This window comes from Panthera uncia, chromosome B4 (genome assembly GCF_023721935.1).
Source record: "Panthera uncia isolate 11264 chromosome B4, Puncia_PCG_1.0, whole genome shotgun sequence".
Classification (NCBI taxonomy): domain Eukaryota; kingdom Metazoa; phylum Chordata; class Mammalia; order Carnivora; family Felidae; genus Panthera; species Panthera uncia.
This window is the reverse complement of record NC_064809.1, coordinates 56,825,032-56,846,698: the sequence shown is the minus strand read 5'-3', so window position 1 is coordinate 56,846,698 and position 21,667 is coordinate 56,825,032. Positions and strand designations below refer to the sequence as shown.

General features: G+C 36.1%; 1 protein-coding gene across 4 annotated transcripts in view; it reads left to right on the top strand.

Annotated features, from left to right (window-relative positions):
- Nucleotides 1–21,667, top strand: part of DNAI7 (dynein axonemal intermediate chain 7) — a 71,510-nt gene that overhangs the window by 48,112 nt on the left and 1,731 nt on the right. For all 4 annotated transcript variants that reach the window (XM_049625193.1, XM_049625196.1, XM_049625192.1 and 1 more), the window contains 5 exons: nt 12,818–12,893; nt 15,456–15,616; nt 18,478–18,634; nt 19,538–19,752; nt 20,684–20,851. In XM_049625193.1, coding sequence (XP_049481150.1) covers nt 12,818–12,893; nt 15,456–15,616; nt 18,478–18,634; nt 19,538–19,752; nt 20,684–20,851 — 777 coding nt within the window. The remainder of the gene's footprint in view (nt 1–12,817; nt 12,894–15,455; nt 15,617–18,477; nt 18,635–19,537; nt 19,753–20,683; nt 20,852–21,667) is intronic.

The following is a 21,667-nucleotide window of genomic DNA, read 5'->3' as shown; positions in this document are numbered from 1 at the left end:
CGTCAACCCTTGTTACTATCTTTTTGAAAATAACTAACAGGTAAGAGGTGATATTTCACTGTGGTTTTGATTTGCATTTCTCTGATGGTTAGTGATGTTGAATACCTTTTTATGTACCTGTTGGTCTATTTCATGTACCTAGAGGTCTTCTTTGGGAAAAAGTCTATTGAGATCCTCTGCCCATTTTTGTATTGGATTGTTTCTTGCTATTGCACTATATAGATTCTTCATGTATTTTGGATATTAACCCCTTATCAGATACATGATTTGCAAATATTTTCTCCCATTTGGTAGGTTGCTTTTTTTTGTTGATTGTTTCTACAGAAGCTTTTTAGTTTGATGTAATCCCAATTGTTCATATTTGCTTTTGTTGCTTTTGCCTTTGGTGTCAAATCCAAAAAATTGTTACCAAGACCAATGTCAAGTTTACCACCTATGTTTTCTTCTAGGAGTTTTATGGTTTCAGGTCTTAGGTTCAAGTCTTTAGTTCATTTTGAGATAATTTTTGTGTATGATGTAAAGTGCTCCAGTTTCATTCTTTTGCATGTGACTGTCCAGTTTTCCCAGCACCATTTACTGAAGAGACTGTTCTTTTCTCATTGTATATTCCCAGGTCCTTTTCATAAATTAATTGACCAAATATGCATGGGTTTACTTCTGGTCTCTCTATTCTGTTCCATTTATATATGTGTCTGTTTTATGCCAATATGTTACTGTTTTAATTACTATAGCTTTATAATATAGTTTGAAATTAGGACATATGATGCCTCAGCTTTGTTCCTCTTTCTCAAGATTGCCTTGGTTACTCAGGGTCTTTTGTGGTTCCATACACACTTTAGGACTGTTTTTTTGTAATGCCATTGGAATTTTGATAGATTTCACATTGAATCTGCAGATAGCTTTGGACTACCTGTATCTGTATGGACTTTTTAACAATTTTAATTCTTTCAATCCATAAGCATAGAATATCTTTCCCCTTATTTGTGTTTTTAATTTCTTTTATTAGTGTTTTATGGTTTTCAGTATACAAGTCTTTTGCCTCCTCAGTTAAATTTATTCCTCATATTTTATTCTTTTTTATAGAATTGTAATTGGATTATTTTCTTGATTTCTCTGATAATTTGTTTTTAGTGTATCGAAATGCAAGGGATATTTGTATACTGAGTTTGTATCCTGCAGCTTTACTGAATATGTTGATAAGTTCTAACAGTTTTTTTGTGTGTAGTCTTTAGGGGTCTTTCTATATATAACAGGGTTTTCCTGTATATAATATCATGTCATCTGCAAATAGTGTTCCTTTCCACTTGGAGGACTTACTTCTTTTGCTTGAAATAATTGCCCTGGCTAGGACTTCTAATACCATGTTAAATAAAAGTGGTGAGAGTGGGCATCCTTGTGTTATTCTTGATCTTAGAGAAAAAGCTTTCAGCTTTTCAGTGTTGGGTATGATGTTTGTGGGCTTGTCATATATGGTCTTCATTATGTTGAGGTACATTCCCTCTATACCCACTTTGTTGAGAGTTTTTACAAAAAGTGGCTGTTAAATTTTTTTAAAATGCTTTTTCTGCATCTACTGAGATAATCATATGATTTTTATCCTTCATTTTGTTAATGTGCTATATTACATTGATTGATTTGTGGATGTTGAACCATTCTTGAATCTGTAATATATCCTACTCAATCATTGTGTATGATCCCTTTAATGTATTGTTGAATTCAGTTTGCTAATGTTTTGTTGAGGATTTTTGCAACTATGTTTATCAGGATTATTGGCCTGTAATTTTCTTATGGTGCTGTTGTCTGGTTTTGGTATCAGGGTAATACTGGCCTTATAAAATTAGTTTGGAAATATTCCATTTTACTCTGTTGTTGGAAAGACTTTGAGAATGGTTGATGTTAATTATTCTTTAAATGTTTGGTAGAACTCATCAGTGAAGCCATCTGGTCCTGAATTTTTGTTAGGAAGTTTTTGTTTGTTTGTTTGTTTGTTTATTGAATTTCCTTACTGGCAATTGATCTGTTCAGATTTTCTATTTCTTCAGGATTCAGTCTTGGCAGGTTTATGTTTCTAGGAATATCCATTGCTTCTGGGTTGTATATTTTATTGGTGTATAATTGTTCAGTGTAGTCTCTTATGATCCTTCATATTTGTGGTATCAGTTATAATGTCTCCTCTTTCATTTCTGATTCTGAGTTCTCTTTTTTTCTTGGTAAATCTAGCTAAAGTTTTGTCAATTTGTTTTGTTTATCTTTTTAAAAAACCAGCTCTTAGTTTTATTGATATTTTCTATTGTCTTAGTCTCATTTATTTCTGTTCTGATCTTTGTTATTTACTTCTAATTTGGGGCTTCATTTGTTCCTTTTCTAGTGCCTTGAGGTGTAAAGTTAGGTTGTTTATTTGGAATCTTTCTTGTTTCATGATGTAGGCGTTTATTGCTATGAACTTTTCTGTTATAACTGCTCTTGTTGCATCTCATAGGTTTTGGTATGTTGTGTTTCTATTTTTATTTGTTTCAAGGTATGTTTTTTTAAATTTCTCATTTGATTTCTTCTTTGACCCATTGGGTGTTCAGTAACATGCTGTTTAATCTCCACATATTTGTGGATTTTCCAGTTTTCTTCTTATAATTGATTTCTAGTTTCTTAACATTGTGACTGGAGAAGATGCTTAATATAATTGTAGTTTTTTTAAATTTCTTAAATTTATTTTCTCTAAATTTAAATTTAAATACAGGCTTATTTTGTGGTCTAGCATATGATCTGTACTGGAGAATGTTCCATGTGCACTGGAGAAGAATGTGTACTCTGTTGTATTTGGATAGAATGTCCTGTATATGTCTGTTAAGTTCATCTGGTCTAACATGTCATTTAAGGCATTGGTTTATGTCTGAATGATCTAGTCATTGGTGAAAGTGGGGAATTAAAGCCCCCTACTGTATTGTATTGCTGCCATTTCTCCCTTTAGATCTGTTAATAATTGGTTTCTTTGTTTAGGTGTTCCTATGTTGTATACACAAATATTTATAAGTGGTGTATATTATTGTTAGAGTGACCCCTTTATCATTATGTAATGACCTTTGTCTCTTATTAGTCTTTGTCTTAAAGTCTATTTTGTCTGATAAAAGTATAGCTGTGTTATTTTTCTTTTGGTTTCCTTTTGCACGGGTATCTCTTTCCATCCCTTCACTCAGAGATTCACTTTAGTGAATCTATATAGATGGGTCTTCAGATTCCACATATGAGTGAAATCATATGATACTTTTCTTTCTCTGCCTGACTTATTATGCTTAGCATAATACACTCTAGTTCTATCCACGTTGTTGCAAATGGCAAGATTTTATTCTTTTTGATTTTCGAGTAGTATTCCATTGTGCATGTGTGTACACACACACACACACACACCCCACATCTTCTCTGTCCATTCATCAGTTGATGGACATTTGGGCTCTTTCCATAATTTGGTTATTTTGATATAGTGCTGCTATAAACACTGGGGTGCATGTGCCCCTTCAAATCAGCGTTTTTGTATCTTTTGGATAAATACCTACTAGTGCGATTGCTGGATCGTAGGACAGTTCTATTTTTAATTTTTTGAGGAAGCTCCATACTGTTTTCCACCAGTTCATGGCTCCACCAGTTTGCGTTCCCACCAACAGTACAAAAGCGTTCCCCTTTCTCAGCATCCTCACCAACGTCCGTTGTTTCCTGAAATGTTAATTTTAGCCATTCTGACAGGTCTGAGGTGGTAACTCATTGTGGTTTTGATTTGTATTTCTCTGATGATGAGTGATGTTGAGTATCTTTTCATGTGTCAGCCATCTGGATGTCTTCTTTGAATCAGTTATCACTTTAACATTTCTTATAAGGCTGGTCTAGTGGTGATGAACTCTTAACTTTTGCTTGTCTGGAAAACTCTGTCCTTCAATTTTGAATGACAACTTTGCCAGGTATTCTTAATTGGCAGTTTTTTTCTTTTTAGCATAATAAATTGTAACATTCCCTTCTGGACGGCAAATTTTCTGCTGAAAAAATCTGATTGTTTTATGGGGGCTTCCTTGTATGTAATGAAATATTTTTCTCTTGTTGCTTTTCAGGTTCTCACCTTGTCTTTTACTTTTGACACTTTAATTATAATGTGTCTTAGTATGGGCCTCTTTGGGTTCATCTCTTTTGGAACTCTGTAGGCTTCCTGGATCTGGATGTCTGTTTCCTTTCCTAGAGTAAGGAGGTTTTCAGCCATTATTCCTTCAAATATGTTTCTACCCACTTCATTTTTCTCCTTCTGGGACCCCTATAATGTAAATGTTGGTTTGTGTCATGTCCGTAAGTCTCTTAAGCTATCTCCACTTTGTCTCCCTCTCTTTTTTCTGCTCTGATTGGGTGAATTCCACTGTGAATACAATTCACTTATTGTATTCTTCAGCTCTGTGATTTCTATTCGACACTCTCATATTTTCTGTCCCTTGGTTGAAATTCTCACTTTGTTCATCCATTCTTCTCAAAAGCTCAAAAGCTTGGTGAGCATCTTTATGACCATTATTTTGAACCTTTATCAGATAAACCACTTATCTCCATTTCATTAAGGTCTTTTCTGAGGTTTTATCTTGTTCTTTCCTTTGGAATATACTCCTTTGTTTCTTCATTTTCCTTACATCTCATTGTTGGTTTCTATGCACTGAACAGCCACCTCTCCCCATCTTGGAGTGTCCTCATGTAGCAGATAAAATGTTTCATTCAAGCCTGCCCTAGCTCCTGGTTGTCTCTGCATCTTTTGTGATTGTCCAAGCAGCCAACTTTAGTTTTAGTGGCTCTCAGTAGTTGAGGATGTGCCAAGACCTATCAGTTTCCCAAAGGGGAGAGTCTCAGTCAGCACTTAGGTTCAGGCTAATTGGAAGCCAGGCCTTCAGGCTGCGGCTTTTTAAAGTATGCAAATATACACCTTTCAGTAAATACTGGGAGAAGGGTATTTTTGTCTGTTCCCTCTGAGCTGAGCCCTGGGGTGGTAGCCAGTTAAGAACTATTTTTTTCTTTGCAATGTTTCCTTATGCTCATGAATACAAGCCCCTTTCACCACCAGACCCAGATGATCAAGGGGCACCCCCTGGGCAGCAGACACAAAACCCAGGGCACCAAATGCAAAATACAGGGCACCAGACTTGTGTACAAGCTCTCTGGTAAATGCTGGTGTTCTAGGGTGCAGTAGAGTAAGCCGAGTGCAGTGGAGAGAAAGTAGAGAGAGACTACCCTCTGCAGTTGCTGGGGAAGATTACAGTTGGCCCTAAGATGTGTGTTTAATTAGAAGCCTGCCCCTCAGGCCACAGCTATGAAGATAAGCTAATAGGCCTCTTTCACAAAAGACTAAGCTCCTGGGTTTGTTGGCTCTCTGCTGTGCCCTGGGGATAGTAGCTAGTTAAGAACCCTTTCTCCATTTATTATAGTCTTGTGGGACCCTTGTGTGTAAGCCCTACTGGTAACCAGAGCCAGGCAATCTAGAGGTGTCCCCTGGGTGGCAGCTGCAAAAATCATACACAGAAAAAGGTTACAGGTTCCTTTCTAGGAGATACTGGAACGTGGAGCTAGATAGCTAGGCAGAGAGCACAGAGATGGTGCCCAATGGCCTGTGTTTTTGAAGAGTAATTCAGTAGACCCCTAGATGTGTGTTAAATTAGATGCATTGCCCTCAGGCCTGTGCTTTAAGATAAGCAAATAAGCCTCTTTCATAGAAAGCCTGGGTGATTTTCAGTCAGCTGCTTCCGCACTGGGCCCTGGGGCAGGTAAGTCCCCACACAGGTTCCTTTTAACTGTTACTCAGTTTGCTATAGCCTCCTGGGTCTTATGAACGCTAGCTGTCAGAGGTAGGTGTTTCAGGGGCTGGTCTCTCAAGTGCCAGGTGTGGGTGCAATCTGTGGCGTTAAAAGTTACGGTGCAAAAATTGGGGTTCAAATACTTCAGTCCTCAAGGAGACGATGGCATTTATGCATTCCCTCCTGATTGTGGGTCACTGCGTGAAGGTGACATTCCTGGAAAGATTATGTCTCAGCCTTTTCTACCCACTTTGATGTGGGTTTTTTTTCTCATTCAGCCAATGTGTAGGAGTCACTCAGCTAGTTTTGGGCATCCCCCCAGTCCCAGAGGAAGCTTTCATATGTAGCTGTAGTTTTGATGTATCTGTGGGAGGAAGCGGGTTCGGGATTCTCCTACATCACCATCTTGAACTAGAACCTATCCTACTTTTATGTGGAAAGATACCTAAAATGTATTATTAAGATATTTATTCAAGTTAAGAAACCATAGTTGCAATAGGATTCTGATTTTTGTGAGGGGGGAGGATTTTATTTGTTAATTCATAGAAAAGAATCTGGAAGCCTAGTCACCCAATAATGGGGAGTGTGAGAAAGGTGAGATGGTGCTGTTTTCGGTGATATTTTATTTTCTTTACACTTCTGTGTTATTTGAATTTCCAGTAAGCAAGTACTGAACACACATTACTTTCCCAATAGAAAAAATGAAACCGTGTATTTCCGTTTTTTGGTTTTAAAGGGAGAAATTTCATAAGCCTCTGTGATGATGCCCCATTTGCTATTTTATCATTGTGAAATTCTCTTCCACTCATCTTCCTCATCCACTTCACCTACCTGTTCCTGATCTTTAAAAACTTACCTTAAATTTTACCTCCACAAGGTTTTCCCCTTCAGGCTAAATTAGATGTCTCTACTCCATTCTTACTATGTCTGATTATTAGAATTCTTACCTTAAACGGTAAATTATGATCTTGAGGACAAGAATATCTTGACAGTTTGTATTTACCATAAGCACAGAACCTCTTATATAGACAGGATAGGGGCTCAATAAATGTTCATTGAATAAATGAAGAAATAAGTGAATGAATGGATGGTTAAATGCACGCTTGTCACTAGAGATTCTTGGGACCCTCCCCTCAGCATCTCTGATCCCTGTAATGATCTGACATAATACAAGTGGTGATAAGAAGGTTTCACTTCCATCACCACAGCACCTCAGGAAGCATGCCCCCTTGCAGTCCAGTTGGAACTCAGAGTGAATTTGAAGCAATATTTATGGAGGGCAGTTAGGTTTGTATTCCTTTATAATCACAGCAGTATAGGGACCATCATAACCCTAAATGTCATTCACAACACTTTTCTTTGTGTGGCTAGTATGTTCTAAATTTTTTAAACTGGCATGTAAATTCATGAAATTTAACTTGTGCGTATCTGTGTATCTGTGTTTATGTAAGAATATGTGTAAATTAGGGACTACCTGCAACATCAATAGGCAAACTTACTGTTTTGGTTTTAGAGGAAGAGATTTCGTTATTTTTACAACTTTTTTTTTTTTTTTAATTTAGGGTAAACAATTTACCTTTAAAATTTTAGGTTGGCATATTTTAATATAAATATAGTTCCCATATCTTTTTAATGAATTTAGAAGCTGATTGCAAGGTAAATTATTAGTGTAATAATGCAGGAATTTATTACCCAAAATACCTGAGTCGTGTGTCATTTGTGATCACAAGTGAGTATTTAGTACCTTGTTAGAAAATTAAATCCCTTAGGGGTACCTGGGTGGCTCAATCAGTTAAGCATCTGATTTCAGCTCAGGTCACGATCTCACAGCTTGTGGGTTTGAGCCCCAGGTCAGGGACAGCTCAAAGCCCGGATGGAGGCTGCTTCAGATTCTGTGTGTGTGTCTCTCTCTCTGCCCCACCCCTGCTTGCGCTCTCTCTCTCTCTCTCTCAAAAAAAAAAAAAAAAAAAAAAAAAATTAAAAGAATTAAAAAAAAATTAAATCTCTTAGATTTAGAAGATCCAAATTCTTTTTTCATAGGTCTATTAAGAACTTTGCCACTAGAGGGCTCTTAATACCATATTTTAGTTAATTTAAATGTGTAATAATGATAATATATTAAAATTATAGGTAGTGGGTAATATTGTCTTCCCAATTTATATATCTTACAAAATTTTTATAAATGCCTATTTTAAATGTTACACATTTATGAGAAATTTTGTTTTTTTAGAATGATAATCACTTTCAGAAATGTTTTAAGGATCTCAAGGGTATCTTTGAACTTTGTGAGGTTCAAGTTAAAAATGGTCTTTGTCTTTAAGATACTCTAAACAGATACAAGATTTAACATAAATAGGAGATGTATATGTAAAACATTTACTAAGTGGTACCTTCCACAAGAAATTCAACATGATCATTTTTTTTCAATGAGCTAGTAACAATCTTGTGGAGGAGGAGAGTAACGGTTGCCATATATTCTCATATGTGCAACAAGAGAGATTATGGATGGGAGTTAAGAGATCAAATTTAATCCAAAAGAAAAATATTTTGAGTAGAATGAAAGTCTTCTCTGATGAGGTTACATTTGCCCTAAATCTTTTGATAGGCACGGAGGAGTTTAGAGGAGAAGGAAATTATTCTGGTTATGGGGGAAAGCATGAAGACATGAAATATCCTTAGAGATTTCTTGGTATCATCATGGATAAATTTAAAGTCCATGAGAATAACCCATGTAAAAAATAGAGCATTAACATTCCACAGCCTTCAGCTTCCCACAAATTTACTTCAGCAACCCCTTTTCATGGTCATACTCTGGAACTGGTGCTTATGTCTTTACTCAACAAATATTTATTGAATGCCTATCTACATATGCTGGTGCTGTTCTGGCCCTCAGAGGACAGTGGTGAAAGGACCAGTGTGATTCCTGCTCTCATGATGTATATACAAGTCACGAGAAACCAACAATAAATAATCAAAACTGGAAAACAGCAGATAGTAATAAACGTCAGGCACAGAATTAAACAGGATTATGGGAGTGACTGATGGTGATTCCCATTGGGAGGTTAGGAAAGGTTGGGTGATTAGGGAAGGCTTACATGATGAGTTATTAAAGCTGAGAAAGACTAGAAGGAATCAGCTCTGTGATAAGGTAAAAATATTCTAGTCGGAGAGTACAATTACTACAAAGGCCATAAGACAGAAATGAGTACCAGGAAGAAGGCCAGTGGTATGATGTATGGTGGCAAGGAGGAAAGTGGCATGTGATGACATCAGAGAGGAAGGCAGGGCTTTACAGGCCATGAGTAAGAAGTTAAGATTTTATTGTAAATGCAATGGGAAACCATTAAAGAGTTGTAAGTGGGAGAGTGGCATGATCTGATTTTTAGCTCTGAAAGGTTATCCTGGCTACTATTGTGAGGGGCCAGAGTAGAAGCCCAGCATCTGGTTAAATAGCACTGGGGAGACATGAAAGGCAATGGTGCTTGGTTGAAGGCGGTGGTAAGAGACGTGGAAAGGTGGATATGTTTGGGATATGTTTTGGAGGTAAAATAAACAATCCTGCTGAATTCTTATTTGGGGAAACTAGGCAGATGGTGGTGCAATTTACTGAGATGCACAGTAATGGGCCGAACTAGTTGAGAGTGACAGTGACACAAGAGTTTTATTTTGGGAATGGTACTTTTGGGGACACACAAATGGAAATGTCAGGTAGGCAGATGTGAACCTGGAGTTCTGAGGAAAGTCAGACACAGCTGCATGTCTCATGCAGGTTGAGCACTGCACTTCTAGAGTTGAGTAGTACACAGATGGTGGCCTGAAGAGTGTCACTAGCATAGGTTTTGAAACCATTGACCTACAGATGGTATTAAAGCCACAGGAATAAACTCAGCAAACTTAGGATAATCAGCCTTAGCTTCTAGACAAAATGAAACAAATGATGCTGTATTTTCAAAATTCATCATTAATTGCTGATGAAGAACCAATTCCAACAACTTATTCTAAAGCTCTAAATTTAAATCACTTTTTGATGAAAAAATTGGATTTCAGGTCAATGAACTTTCTTCTCATAGATACTATTTTGAGGGACAACAGAATTCTAGACAGTCTATCAAATTTGTATTCAGTGCTGATGTTTTGGAGATGTGCAATATCAAAATCATCTACTTCACTGACAATTGTTGATATCAGTCTCCTATGTTCTCTTCAAGTAATTTCATGATTTTTGTGGCTATTGATTGGGTTAGTTATGTTTTTACATTTAAATCTTTTATCCATCTGGAATTTATTTTGGTGTCAAGTGAAAAGAATCTAAATTTATTTTACTTCAGATCTTATCCAACTGTCTCAAAACATGTACCATATGAACCTAGGCTTTTCCTATTGATCTGAAATGCCAAATGCTAAATTCCCAAGTGGATCATGAGATCTGTTTCTGGAATCTCTATTCTGTTTCCACTGATCTTATTCATGATCAGACTGTTTTATATTAAACTCAAATCACATATATATTAAAAAAGATTTCCATATTACAGTATCTGCACATTTATCAAGTTGCAGTGAAAAATACTTTGCTAGTGTTCTATGAAGTTCTTCCCATATTATAAGTCATTTCCTGTATCTGTTAAGCCAAGGTCTCATTGAAAAGCTGATAAATTCCTATTGTTGCATGCTACAGTATTGTGGTTATCAAGGGGAAAGTTGTGTCGAGAAATCTAAATTCTTAGTTTTCCTACAAGGTTGGAAACCAATTTGGTCTAAACTCTGAAGAATTCTCAACTTTTTGAAGATGTAAATTGAAAAGCCTGACTTGCTTATTGGCCTCATACCTTTGGTATTTTTAATGATCATAATCCTTCCTGTAAGAAGGAAATGCAACTGGCTTTTTAATGACAGATAATGTCCAAAGCCACCTGGATATCTATGGACACCTCAAATTCAACATATCCACAGTTGAATTCATTATGTTTCCCCCAAACCTGTCCTTCCTCCTTGTCTTTTCCTGATAATCATATCACCATCCACCTTATTACCTAAGCCAGACACCCGGAAATCAGTCTTCACCTGTCCTTTGCCTTCTATATCAAGTCACCATCCAAGTTATGTTGATTTTACCTCTGTGTCATCTCTCATACATGCTCCTTCTGATGACTCCAATTACTTCTACCTTTAGTTAGGCTCTGATCCTCTCACTCTTCACTAAACAGTGCATTCATCAGCTGACCACCAGAATAGTCTCTCCAAATGAAAATTTCTTCATGTCAATTTCCTGCTAAGTCTTTTGTGGGCTCTCTTTTACCCATAGGAGAAATTCTTGTCTTTAGAGTGGCATCTAAACTCTACACTCTAGCCTCTGCATCTCTCCAGCTTCACATCTTACACTCACTTAGCATGTCTCACCCCAACCTCACTTGACTACTTGGGGTACTTGAAACTCTGTTTTGCTTCATGCCTTTCTGCCTTCACTCATGCTTGGAATTCTCTCCCACCATTTTTTGGGAAGACTTAATTATCTTTCAAGATTTAGTTCAAATTTTACCACCTTTGGATAGTATTTCCTGTCTTCACCCATCCAAGGGATATTTTGCTCACAGAACTGATTGTTCTTCCCTTGTACTCTTATGTAGATCCCCTGACCTTTTACTACAACACCCACAAAGCTGTATTAGAACTATTTGTTTACCTGTTTTCCTTAATAGACTGGGAGCGTCTTGAGTCAGGGACCTTGTCTTTTTTGTTGTTTATTCCTAGTATCTGACAATGCCTGTACAATTTAGGCACTCTATTAAAATTCTTTGAAGGGTGAGTTAGTAAATGAGAAGTTTCAGAGTTGCAATGGAAAGGGTTGGCAGAGAATGCCATAGTGTTGAAACTGGTCAAGAGGAAGACACAAAGCAATACACTGACAATAAGGGAAAGGATAATTTACTAAGGGGGACTTGGCTTTGTATGATGGTTGAGGATGAGAGGCATGATGGGATTAACTAGCTTTAAGCTTCTGACTAGAATTTGGGTACAAGGTTTTTCTATTGCTCTAGAAGTACAGATGCTATTTTGGGTCAAATGAAGTTTGCTGGATATCATCCAGTTTGCAAATATTAGCGCACACATACCATATATATATATATATATATATATATACACACACACACACACACACACACACATACACACACACACATATATATACATATATACGTGTATATATATATACCATATATATATATTTTTTTACAATAACAACACTGCATTTTTCTAGTGCTTTACTGTGTACAAAATTCTTTACTTCTATTATTTTATTTGACTCTTAGAACAGTTGTTTTCTTAAGCTTCGGTTTTCTTTCTTTGTAAAATGAAAATAATACTCACCTCTCAGGGTTGTTTGCAAGGTGTGTTGTGTGTCTGGCACACAGTTAAGCACCAAATATGTTGTTAGAGCAGGAATTTGAGGCCCCAAATGGTTAAATGTCTTGTTCAAGGTTGCAAAACTAAGTTAGTGGCAGATTTAGATATACATTCTAGATTTTATGTCTTCCTATTGTAATATTCATTTTACTATGCTATAGTATCTTTTACATTACTTGGCGCACGGTGTCTTTGGTTTCCTTGAGAGGCTTACCCAAACGCAGACTTTGGAATTACTCTATCAGAGAACTGATTGCCAAGATCAAACAAAATCTAAAACTTGGCTAAAATCAAAATACAAATATAAATAATACTTCATAGCTTGCATTGCCTCCTAGTCTATTTTATAGTTGAGGGTTCTCATCAGAGAGTCTGAGCAGGCTAATTCCTGCCCTCATGAGGTTCTATGGAGATGTGCTCCCATTTTAACTGATTTTTAAATTACTGTCATTAAGTCCAGTTTTTATGCCAGAGCAAGTGTCAGTTCAGGGCCCTAGAATTAAGGTGGCAGGCCTCTGGAGTGGGAACTGGAGCAGAAAGAGAGTGAAGAGTGAATCTGGGCTGAAGCAGACACTGACAATCATACCCATCTGTCCTTGTGTTTTCCATAGAGTTTTGTCCAGGAAGAATCTGAAGCCACAAAATGTGAACTGGAGATGAAGTTATTAAGTGAGGCAGTTTTCGCAGGTATTCTAAATTATATTTTTAGAATTTAACTTTATTGGGATTTGTCTGCTTACAAGTGAAATGCAGGGTCATTATTAAAAAATTCAGATATTGCAGAAATATGTTTGAAGTGAAAATCCTTCATAATCCCTCTTCTGAAATAACTAAGATTAACAAAAACTTCTCCTATTTGTATTTCTTCTCTCTATACCTCTCTTTTGATTTTTAATGAAACCATGAAATGTCATACAAATGCTTGAAAATTACTTTTTTATCAATAATATTTGTTATGTTATAGAACATTCTCCATACAAAGAACATAATATCTATTCTTCTTAAGTGAATGATACTCAATACTATCCTAAGTCAGAACACATTAATAACCTTACTTTTTTTTAGTAGCTGTATAATTCCATCCAGTAATGGAATGTTATTTAAATTTTTATTGATAGTAAGTTTATTTCTAATTTTTCATTATTACAAACCATGTTGTGATGAATATTCACAAACACACATACACAGCCATAAATTGCTCAACACTTTTATATTAAATTTTATCTTGGAAAATAGCAATTGGAGCTAGTTAAAAATATCAAAATGATAGTGATATCTAATTTGCAAATATTTTAGTTTGAGATTTATGTGCATCACTTCCCAGTAACTTCTAAAGAATTCATTTTTGATAGGTTTCTTTGCATATTTTTCATAACAGGCTTCTTGTCTACTTCACTTTTTCCAACACGCTTTTTTTCAGCAGCCAAATAGTTTTATATCTTTGTAACTTTTCTATAACCCTGAGGAGGTAGTTTTCCTGTTAGAGATAGGGTACTATAATCAATTCGTGAATATCTGTCAATAATACTGAGGTTTTCTACATGGTGATCCCCAAATAATATATATCATAAATGTTTAAATGTGAATACAGTATTCTTTGTTTCTTTTTAGGTAAATGGATGATTAATTAGATACATTTAAAATTTTAAGTCTGCATTTTATTGAAGTTATACAAGGGGGAAAAAGCAATTGCTTAAGTGGAATTTGCTTTGCATATTGTCATTAATTATCAGTGCTTGATCTCCACGGATTAAATTCAGTGAGTCCTCAGTATGCTTCCTTTTATGAGAGAGGAAAACTGTAATGATAAATAATAAGACTAACAGTTCCTAAGTTTTACTGGGTGTCTGGTACCAGTTCTACACTTTTTACATGTATTAACTCACAAATTCCCCCAATTCAATAAGTTAGACACTAATATCTCTTTTGTAGAGGAAGGGGAGAGAAGACATGTTAATTAGCATATCTTGCAATAAGGTCATACAGCTAGTTAAGGGTGGAATCAGACCCACCACCTATAAGTGATCTGATTTCCCTTTCTTATCCATCGTACTACATTGAAAGATTTTGGGTGACAGGTGGGAATGGTCCTTGTGACATGTGACTTAAAATATTCCCTTGATTTTGCACTGAGAATTATGGAATTATAGAATTTCCCTGTAAAATATCTAAACAGAAGGGATTAGCCAATACGGTTTTTTTCACTTTTAAGCCTCTATGCTCCCCCCCTTTTTTTTTATGAGCTGGGCTTATTTTTGTTGAAAAAAAATTAGCTTTAATATATGTACCAAAAATTTTTTTTACCATTTTATTTTCTTCTTTCAGATTTTTAGCCCCATAATGTCCAATTTTAAGACATTTATCAGTTATCAAATGTTGTGTTAAGCCACTTTTTGATATTTTATGCTGAAGGTAACAGAATATGTCACCCCAAAATATGTCATTTCAGCATAAGGATATTTTGAGTTGAGAGAAACTGAAAAGATGCAGTTGCAAGAAAAGCTTCTTACCCTCACCCTATCTGCCTCAAACCAGGACATAAATTTTCAAAGGTGTCCCTTCTTCCCTCTCTTCCAGGAAGAACAATGGTTAATCCCCAGAGAAAACTTCAGACCCTATTAGCCTGGAAAAGGGCCTAGAGGAATCTACATAACAAACTTTACTAACTAGTCCTTTCCTCTATCCTCAGAAACCTAAAATTCAGAAAACCTAAAACCTAAAGCTTTCCTTTAGCTTGTCATTTCTCCACAAATTTGTTGTTCTTGGTTGCAGATGCTCTATAAAGCCAGAGTTCTGAGCCACCTCTGTAGGTTACTCATTTTTCCCTGGGTATCTCCCATATATACAGGAGGTATAATATTAATAAATGAATGTTTTTTTTTTCTCTTGTTAATCTGTCTTTATTCTAGAGGTTTCAGCTGAGAACTCAGAAGAGTAGAGGGAAAATTATTTTTCCTCCTCTACAATATATTTTTAGTTATGTTAATAGTAACATATGCTTATTATATACAAATTCTTAAAATGTTGGCATATAAAATATAAATGGAGCCCTCCTCTGTATCTTAACCATTATACATGCCTATTCCCACTTTGAAAGTTAGCTTTGTGAATAGTTTTGAATTAACCACTTTTTGAAGTTTTAGTAGCTAAATAAAAACTTCGTTTCCAGCATCAGAATTTTTTCCTTTCCCTCCTAATACCAAAATGTTATGATCTATTTAGAAACTGAATTAATCTGGTTAATTTTAGCACAGTTGTTGCTGATAGAGAATGCTAATGAAAAGCCATGTTTCTGTGAAGACAATGAGGTTGATTTATGCCAATTCACAACCCTGGGTGGAGTGTACCACTTGGATATTTTCGAACTTCCACCACAGTGTAAACCAATGAAAGGCTGGATGGTTGTGGAAGTAGGTTGATTTCAAATCAAATTTATGAGTGAAATAATTTCTCACACTTTTATCTTAAATGATCTAACAGCTAATGAACTTTAACCCTATTAAGCAAGCATAAAGGAAAAAAACTAATTTTAAACTGTCTTGAATTTATAAAATTTGAATCAGATACTAAAGGAAAGGATTCTAAAATAACGCAGATTTTAAAACTATAAATCATACGTGTTAACTGTAAACCTATAGCACTACGTTTAGATTGTGCCAATTTGGACTTAATGATAGCTTACTTAAGATGCTGGCAAACTTTTTCTGTAAAGGGCCAAGTGGTAAATATTTTCAGCTTTGTGTGCATACCAGCTCTATTGCTACTCTCATTGTAAGGGTAAGACAGCCACATGTACTCATTTAACTTTACAGTGGCTTCCAACATGTCCCTTGATCAGAAGCATTGGCATCATTCTGGGAATTTTCTAGAAACACAAATGCATGGGTCCCATTTTAGTCTTACTGAATCAGAAAGTCTGGAGGTGAAGCCTGGAAATCTGTTTTAGTAAAACACACTTTGAAGTTTGAGAACCACTGGTCTGGATCCTTGATGTATAAAGTGTGGTCCATGCACCAGCAGCATCAGCATCACCATCACCTAGAAACTTGTTAAAAATGCATAATTTGGTTCTTCGCCTCAGATCTACTGAGTCTGCATTTTAAGAAGACCCTCAGGTGATTCATATGCCCATTTAAGGTTAAGAAGCACAGATCCAGGTGATGCCAATGTTGCTGATGCATGTTCCACACTTTTAGTAAGGATGCTAATGACAGCAGTTGTTAGATCATTTTTGAAGGAGTTTTTCCTGTTTTAATAACTACTAACATTTGCCTTGGTATTGACTTGGTTTATTTTAACTTTATTTCATGGTGCTTGTGTCCCAAATAACCCTGTTATATTGTCATAACCCGCTCCTCCTTCCCTCCTTGCTCTCCAGCCTTTCTTTCCCCCTCCCTCCCTCATCCCCTTAGCTCTCTTTTTCTCTGTCTGTCCACCTCTTTCTCTCTCTTCTCTAGCACATCATGTACATAGACTACCAGGCATTTCTCACACACAGCCCTACCCATTAAGGACCTTGGTGCATTCCCATATTAGAGTGGTATTTCTCAGCTTTTATTTTTGTTTCCACTATCACCCCTCTAAAGAGCCTTTGTAGACATTTTTTTTCCTAACCACCCCCCCCATGAAATTTCAATACCAGAGGTATACAATATATTTGTGCATGTACCATACATATAGCTGTGCTTTACACCTAAAAGAGTATGATTTTTTTCATGTCCCCAAACTAATTTTTACCCTCTTCAGGGTGATATTGCTATTCCTTTTCCGTTCTCCCCGCAAATGAGAATGCAGTTATTAGACCATACCTGGGGGAGATAATCTGGTTTGTAGCTACTTTGAAGAATCTATTTGAATCAGCTTTTCCTACTTAAGGGATACTTGAAAGACAATGGGGTGGGGTCCAAGAAAGACATCCTTTTGATGAAGGTAGGCCTTCAAAACTCTTTATTGAGGGCTCCTGGGTGGCCCAGTTGGTTAGGCGTCCAACTCTTTATTTCAGCTCTAGTCACGATCTCATGGTCATGAGTTCGAGCCCTGGGTCGAAGCCCTGCACTGACAGCATAAAGCTTGCTTGGGATTCTCTCTCTCCCTCTTTCTCTGCCCCACCCCCATGTGCACACACTCTCTCTCAAACATTAAAAAAAAAATCCTCTTTATCCATGGGAAGGTCCCAGCCAGAGTTGGGGTTTTCAAGAATTTATTCAAGGATCTGTTCTTGAATTTTGTTGATATCCTGATACCACCATTCCACATTTTCTCCTTGAGCCTGAAGTATACTCCTTTATACTTGTTTTTCTCTCTGCCAACAAAGAGGTCTTCTTGCTTTTATTCAAGTCTCTTTTCAGTACCCTCCCACCTTGTCTAGAATTTTTACCCATCCAGTTTTTTCCTCTATTTTGTACCATTCTTAATCTTCCCCACCCCTTCTTCCCTAGATCCTTTTCTGCTACGTTCAAATAATGAACAAACCTCCTTCTTCCCAGAGAAATCTGTTGGTTTAATTTACTTTCTCTCCCCAGCTTTATTGAGATGTAATTGACATATTACATTGTTTAAGGTGTACCTACCTGATGATTTTTAATTTACTTTTATCCATTCATTTCTACACTTCCCAAATTTTGCTTATACTCCTTTCTCTCTTCACATACACACCCTAACCAATGTATTAGAATATGGGATTTGGGGTCCTGTAGCTCTGTTTCTCAGTTGTGGCACCTCCTTGAAGTCATTTTGTAATCTTTGGCAAATTATGTGATTTCTCTAAGTCCCAGTTATCTTCTGCATTAAATATATGTTTTGTAGAATTACTTGGAGGAATAAATGATGAGTAAGTCCCAGCATAGGTTAAATTCTGTAATTCAAAATTAATGATTTTTTCCCCCTCAACCATTATCTTTTAACTTTGTTGTGACTTTTTGTTAGTCTGTAATTAAATGAGACCAATCTTCAGTACTTACTAAGAATAATTATATAGGGCCACCTGGGAGGCTCAGTCAGTTAAATGTCTGACTTTGGCTCAGGTCATGATCTCATGGTTTGTCAGTTGGAGCCCCACATCAGGCTCTGCACTGACTGCTCAGAGCCTGGAGCCTGCTTCAGATTCTGTGTCTCCCTCTTGCTCTCTCTGTCCCTCCCCTGTTTGTACTCTGTCTCTGTCTCTCAAAAAATAAATATTAAAAAAAAAAACTATATAGCTTATTCAGCAGTATTTACATCTTTGTTACTAGTCAGCTTCTAATTTGATGTTATTTTGGGCCATTTTTAAAAGATACTCAAAGAAGGACTGCAGAAATATATATATCCTCCAGAAAGTACAGAAGACTTTGAAACAGAAAATGCTTTCCCACCCATAGAGGTCACGCTTGAAGTTCAGGAGAATGTAATCTTTTTTGAGGATCCTATGGTTGCAAGGTGGGATGCTGAAGGTACAGCAATACCTTAATTCACTTTGTTAATTATGTAATGAAAAGTGGTATAACATGACTCCTTAAAACAGGAAATACAGTGTCTACACTCCCAGTTTCTAATCTTACACATTTCTATGGCAATTCTAGGGTCTTTGTTTGCTCTTGATGGAAATGAACAGGGATTGGAGTTTATTTATTGAGTTTTGTAACTGTTCTTGAAGTATTTATATCTGCCATAATTTCTGAACAGTTACTTACAGTTATGTAGTTATGTTTTAAAAAAAACCCAAAAATATCAAAATAGTACAACACATTGAAAACAAAAAAATGAAAAACCTACATTTTTTTAAATGACTATATAATTCAGATTAGGGTGATTAAAATTTATTTTAATGTTAATAACTTATAAATTACAAATCTTATTACAAACAAGTATTGGAGATGGGGAATTGGCCATTGGGAAATCTGAGACAGGAAAACAGCCACTTTATGCCTCTTTATAACTTTTGATTGTTGAACCATGGGAAATTATTGCTTATTCAAAATGTGAAATAAATATCAATAAAATCAGAAGTACCAGGAGAATACAAGCTGATGATTCACTGATCATTAACAAATACCTTATTTGGGGTTGGCTGGCTAAACTTTGAAAGGTCTTGATCTTGTGAATTAATGTATGCAGTTTTGAGGCTGCTGGATAAAAGGTATAGAACTTTACTTTTAATGTGAAGGGGTTACATACCATGCTGAGGAGTTTGGACTTGATCCTGTAGACAAGAAGAAACTCCCAGAAAGTTGGCTTTTTGTAGAGATTCTATTCTAAATGTAAAAGATTTATACACATTTGCAGTTATTTGGGTGGTTTCATTCATCTTATTTTTGTGTAGAAAAAAATGAATCTGTGACTTTCTTATTGTGAAGGTAAACACTGGCAGACTGATGGCATCAGCAATGTCCTTTACCAATCAGAAGAAAGACTTATAACATTCAGCCTAGAAACTTTTGGCCCTGTTACCTTGATTCAAGATACTCATATTAACATGCCATTCCAGTCATGGGAACTCAGACCACTTGATGTGAATAAAGTACTTTTGACTGTGACTACGGTATTTACTGAGATACAAATACAAATTAAGGTAAGTCACAGTTATAGTAAGTCATATGAAAGAGGTAAGCCTCTTTGAGGACAGCATGTCGAAGCAATCCATCGTTGGTGATTTACATTTTGAAATGTCTTTTATAAATATATTTAAAATATACTTTGACCCATAATTTTTTAACCTTTTTTCCTAATGTTTAATTAAAGTTTATTTTGAGAGAGAGGGAGAGAGAATCCCAAGCAGGCACTGTCAGCGCGGAGCTGGTCACAGGGCTCAAACCCATGACCTGAGCCTAAATCAAGAGTCAGTTGCTTAACTGACTGAGCCACAATTTCTAAACAAAATAAAACAAAAATTCTAAATGAAATAGTAATTGGATCGGTAATAACATGTAATAAATGAGATGCAATTTTGAACCCTAAGGTTAGTAGAAATAGACCAATTAATGAAGCTACAAGCCCGGTTGTAATATGACTTCGAGAGTTTTTGATCCACTCTCAAGAGGCTTCTTCCTCAAAACTGGAAGAGAGAGATGTGAACTCTGTACACCTTCAGATTGCCACTTTGCAGAGTTTAAAACCAGATAATTTTGCATTAAGTCTTATATGTGTAAAAAAAATATATATATCCTTAAAAGTTGCAACATGAATAGCTATCGAATGGCTATTGTAATTCAATATGACCATCATCAGTGTTCTTAGATCATAACTTATAAGATGGGAGGACACCTGAGACGTTAGTCCCTCGATTGTTCAAATAAAGCCCAAAAAAGGTTGACCGATTGGGTGAGGTAACAAGGAGACTTTGTGGCGAAGCTCGGAGCTGGCTTAAAACATAGCTGTCCTGCATTCTTCTCAATGCAGAATGATATAGGGCTAAAAAACAAATGTTATAAAGAACGTCAAGTCTGGAAATGGAATAACGAAGTAATAATTCATAACAGCTTCTTTCTTCTTCTTGAGATTAGGAAAACCTCTGCATGTTAGCATCAGTCAAAGTAGACAACAAGAAACACTCCTCTACTTTGGAAGGAAGATGGATGACTCCTATTTCTTTTATTCTTGCTTTGAAAGAAACTGGATTGAATATCTTTCCTACTGGACACTCTCATTTTTATGTTGTTATAAATCGTAAGGTAAGAACAAATCTTTCCAGATTTAATGTAATGGACAGTTAGAATGTTAGCAAGTACTAAATTTTATGTAAATCTTAAGGTAAGTTGCAGGTTTTCTATATCCACATGTACAGGATTATAGTTAGAAAGGAGGGAATAAAGGGCAAGACCAGAAACCCAGGGTTGTCTCAAGTGTAATAATCTTTCCCAAAAGAGTAAGCCTGTAGTATGATCTTCATATCACAAATGGAGCATTGTCCACAGCTGGCCAGTTCTGCATTTTGTATGTTTTCTTCCTTCTTCCAGGCTGGACATATGTAAGATTTCTTAAAACAGGAAATGACTCAACATTTGCCCAAACATGACAAATCAGGCAAAATTAAACGCACTGATACAGAACCCACTTCCTTCTGCTTCTTGGCAGAGGCTCCCCATCTGCATACTGCTTCATGTTACCCATTAGGCTTTAGTTAAATAAGATTCTTCCATGTTAAACTGTGTGCTCCTTGAGGATGGGGACTGCTTTTTCATCACCTAGCATTCTTCTAGCACTTCTAGATTTAATGTCTTCCTTAAATCAGTAGACATTTAATAAATAGGCTATATAAACGAAGACAAAGAAGGTTCTAATCAGGAAAAATGTTTTAGGCAGAAGAGTTCTGTACTCAAGAACAGGTTTATCATATATCAGATATGACAATACAGGTAGACCTATAACATTGGAAAATGTGAGTACAGTGTACATATGTGCAAGAAAAAAAACACCTTGGCTTTACGCACTCAGTTGCCACTCTACAAATGCTGAATGTAGTGTACTAGTCATTGCAGAATATCCAA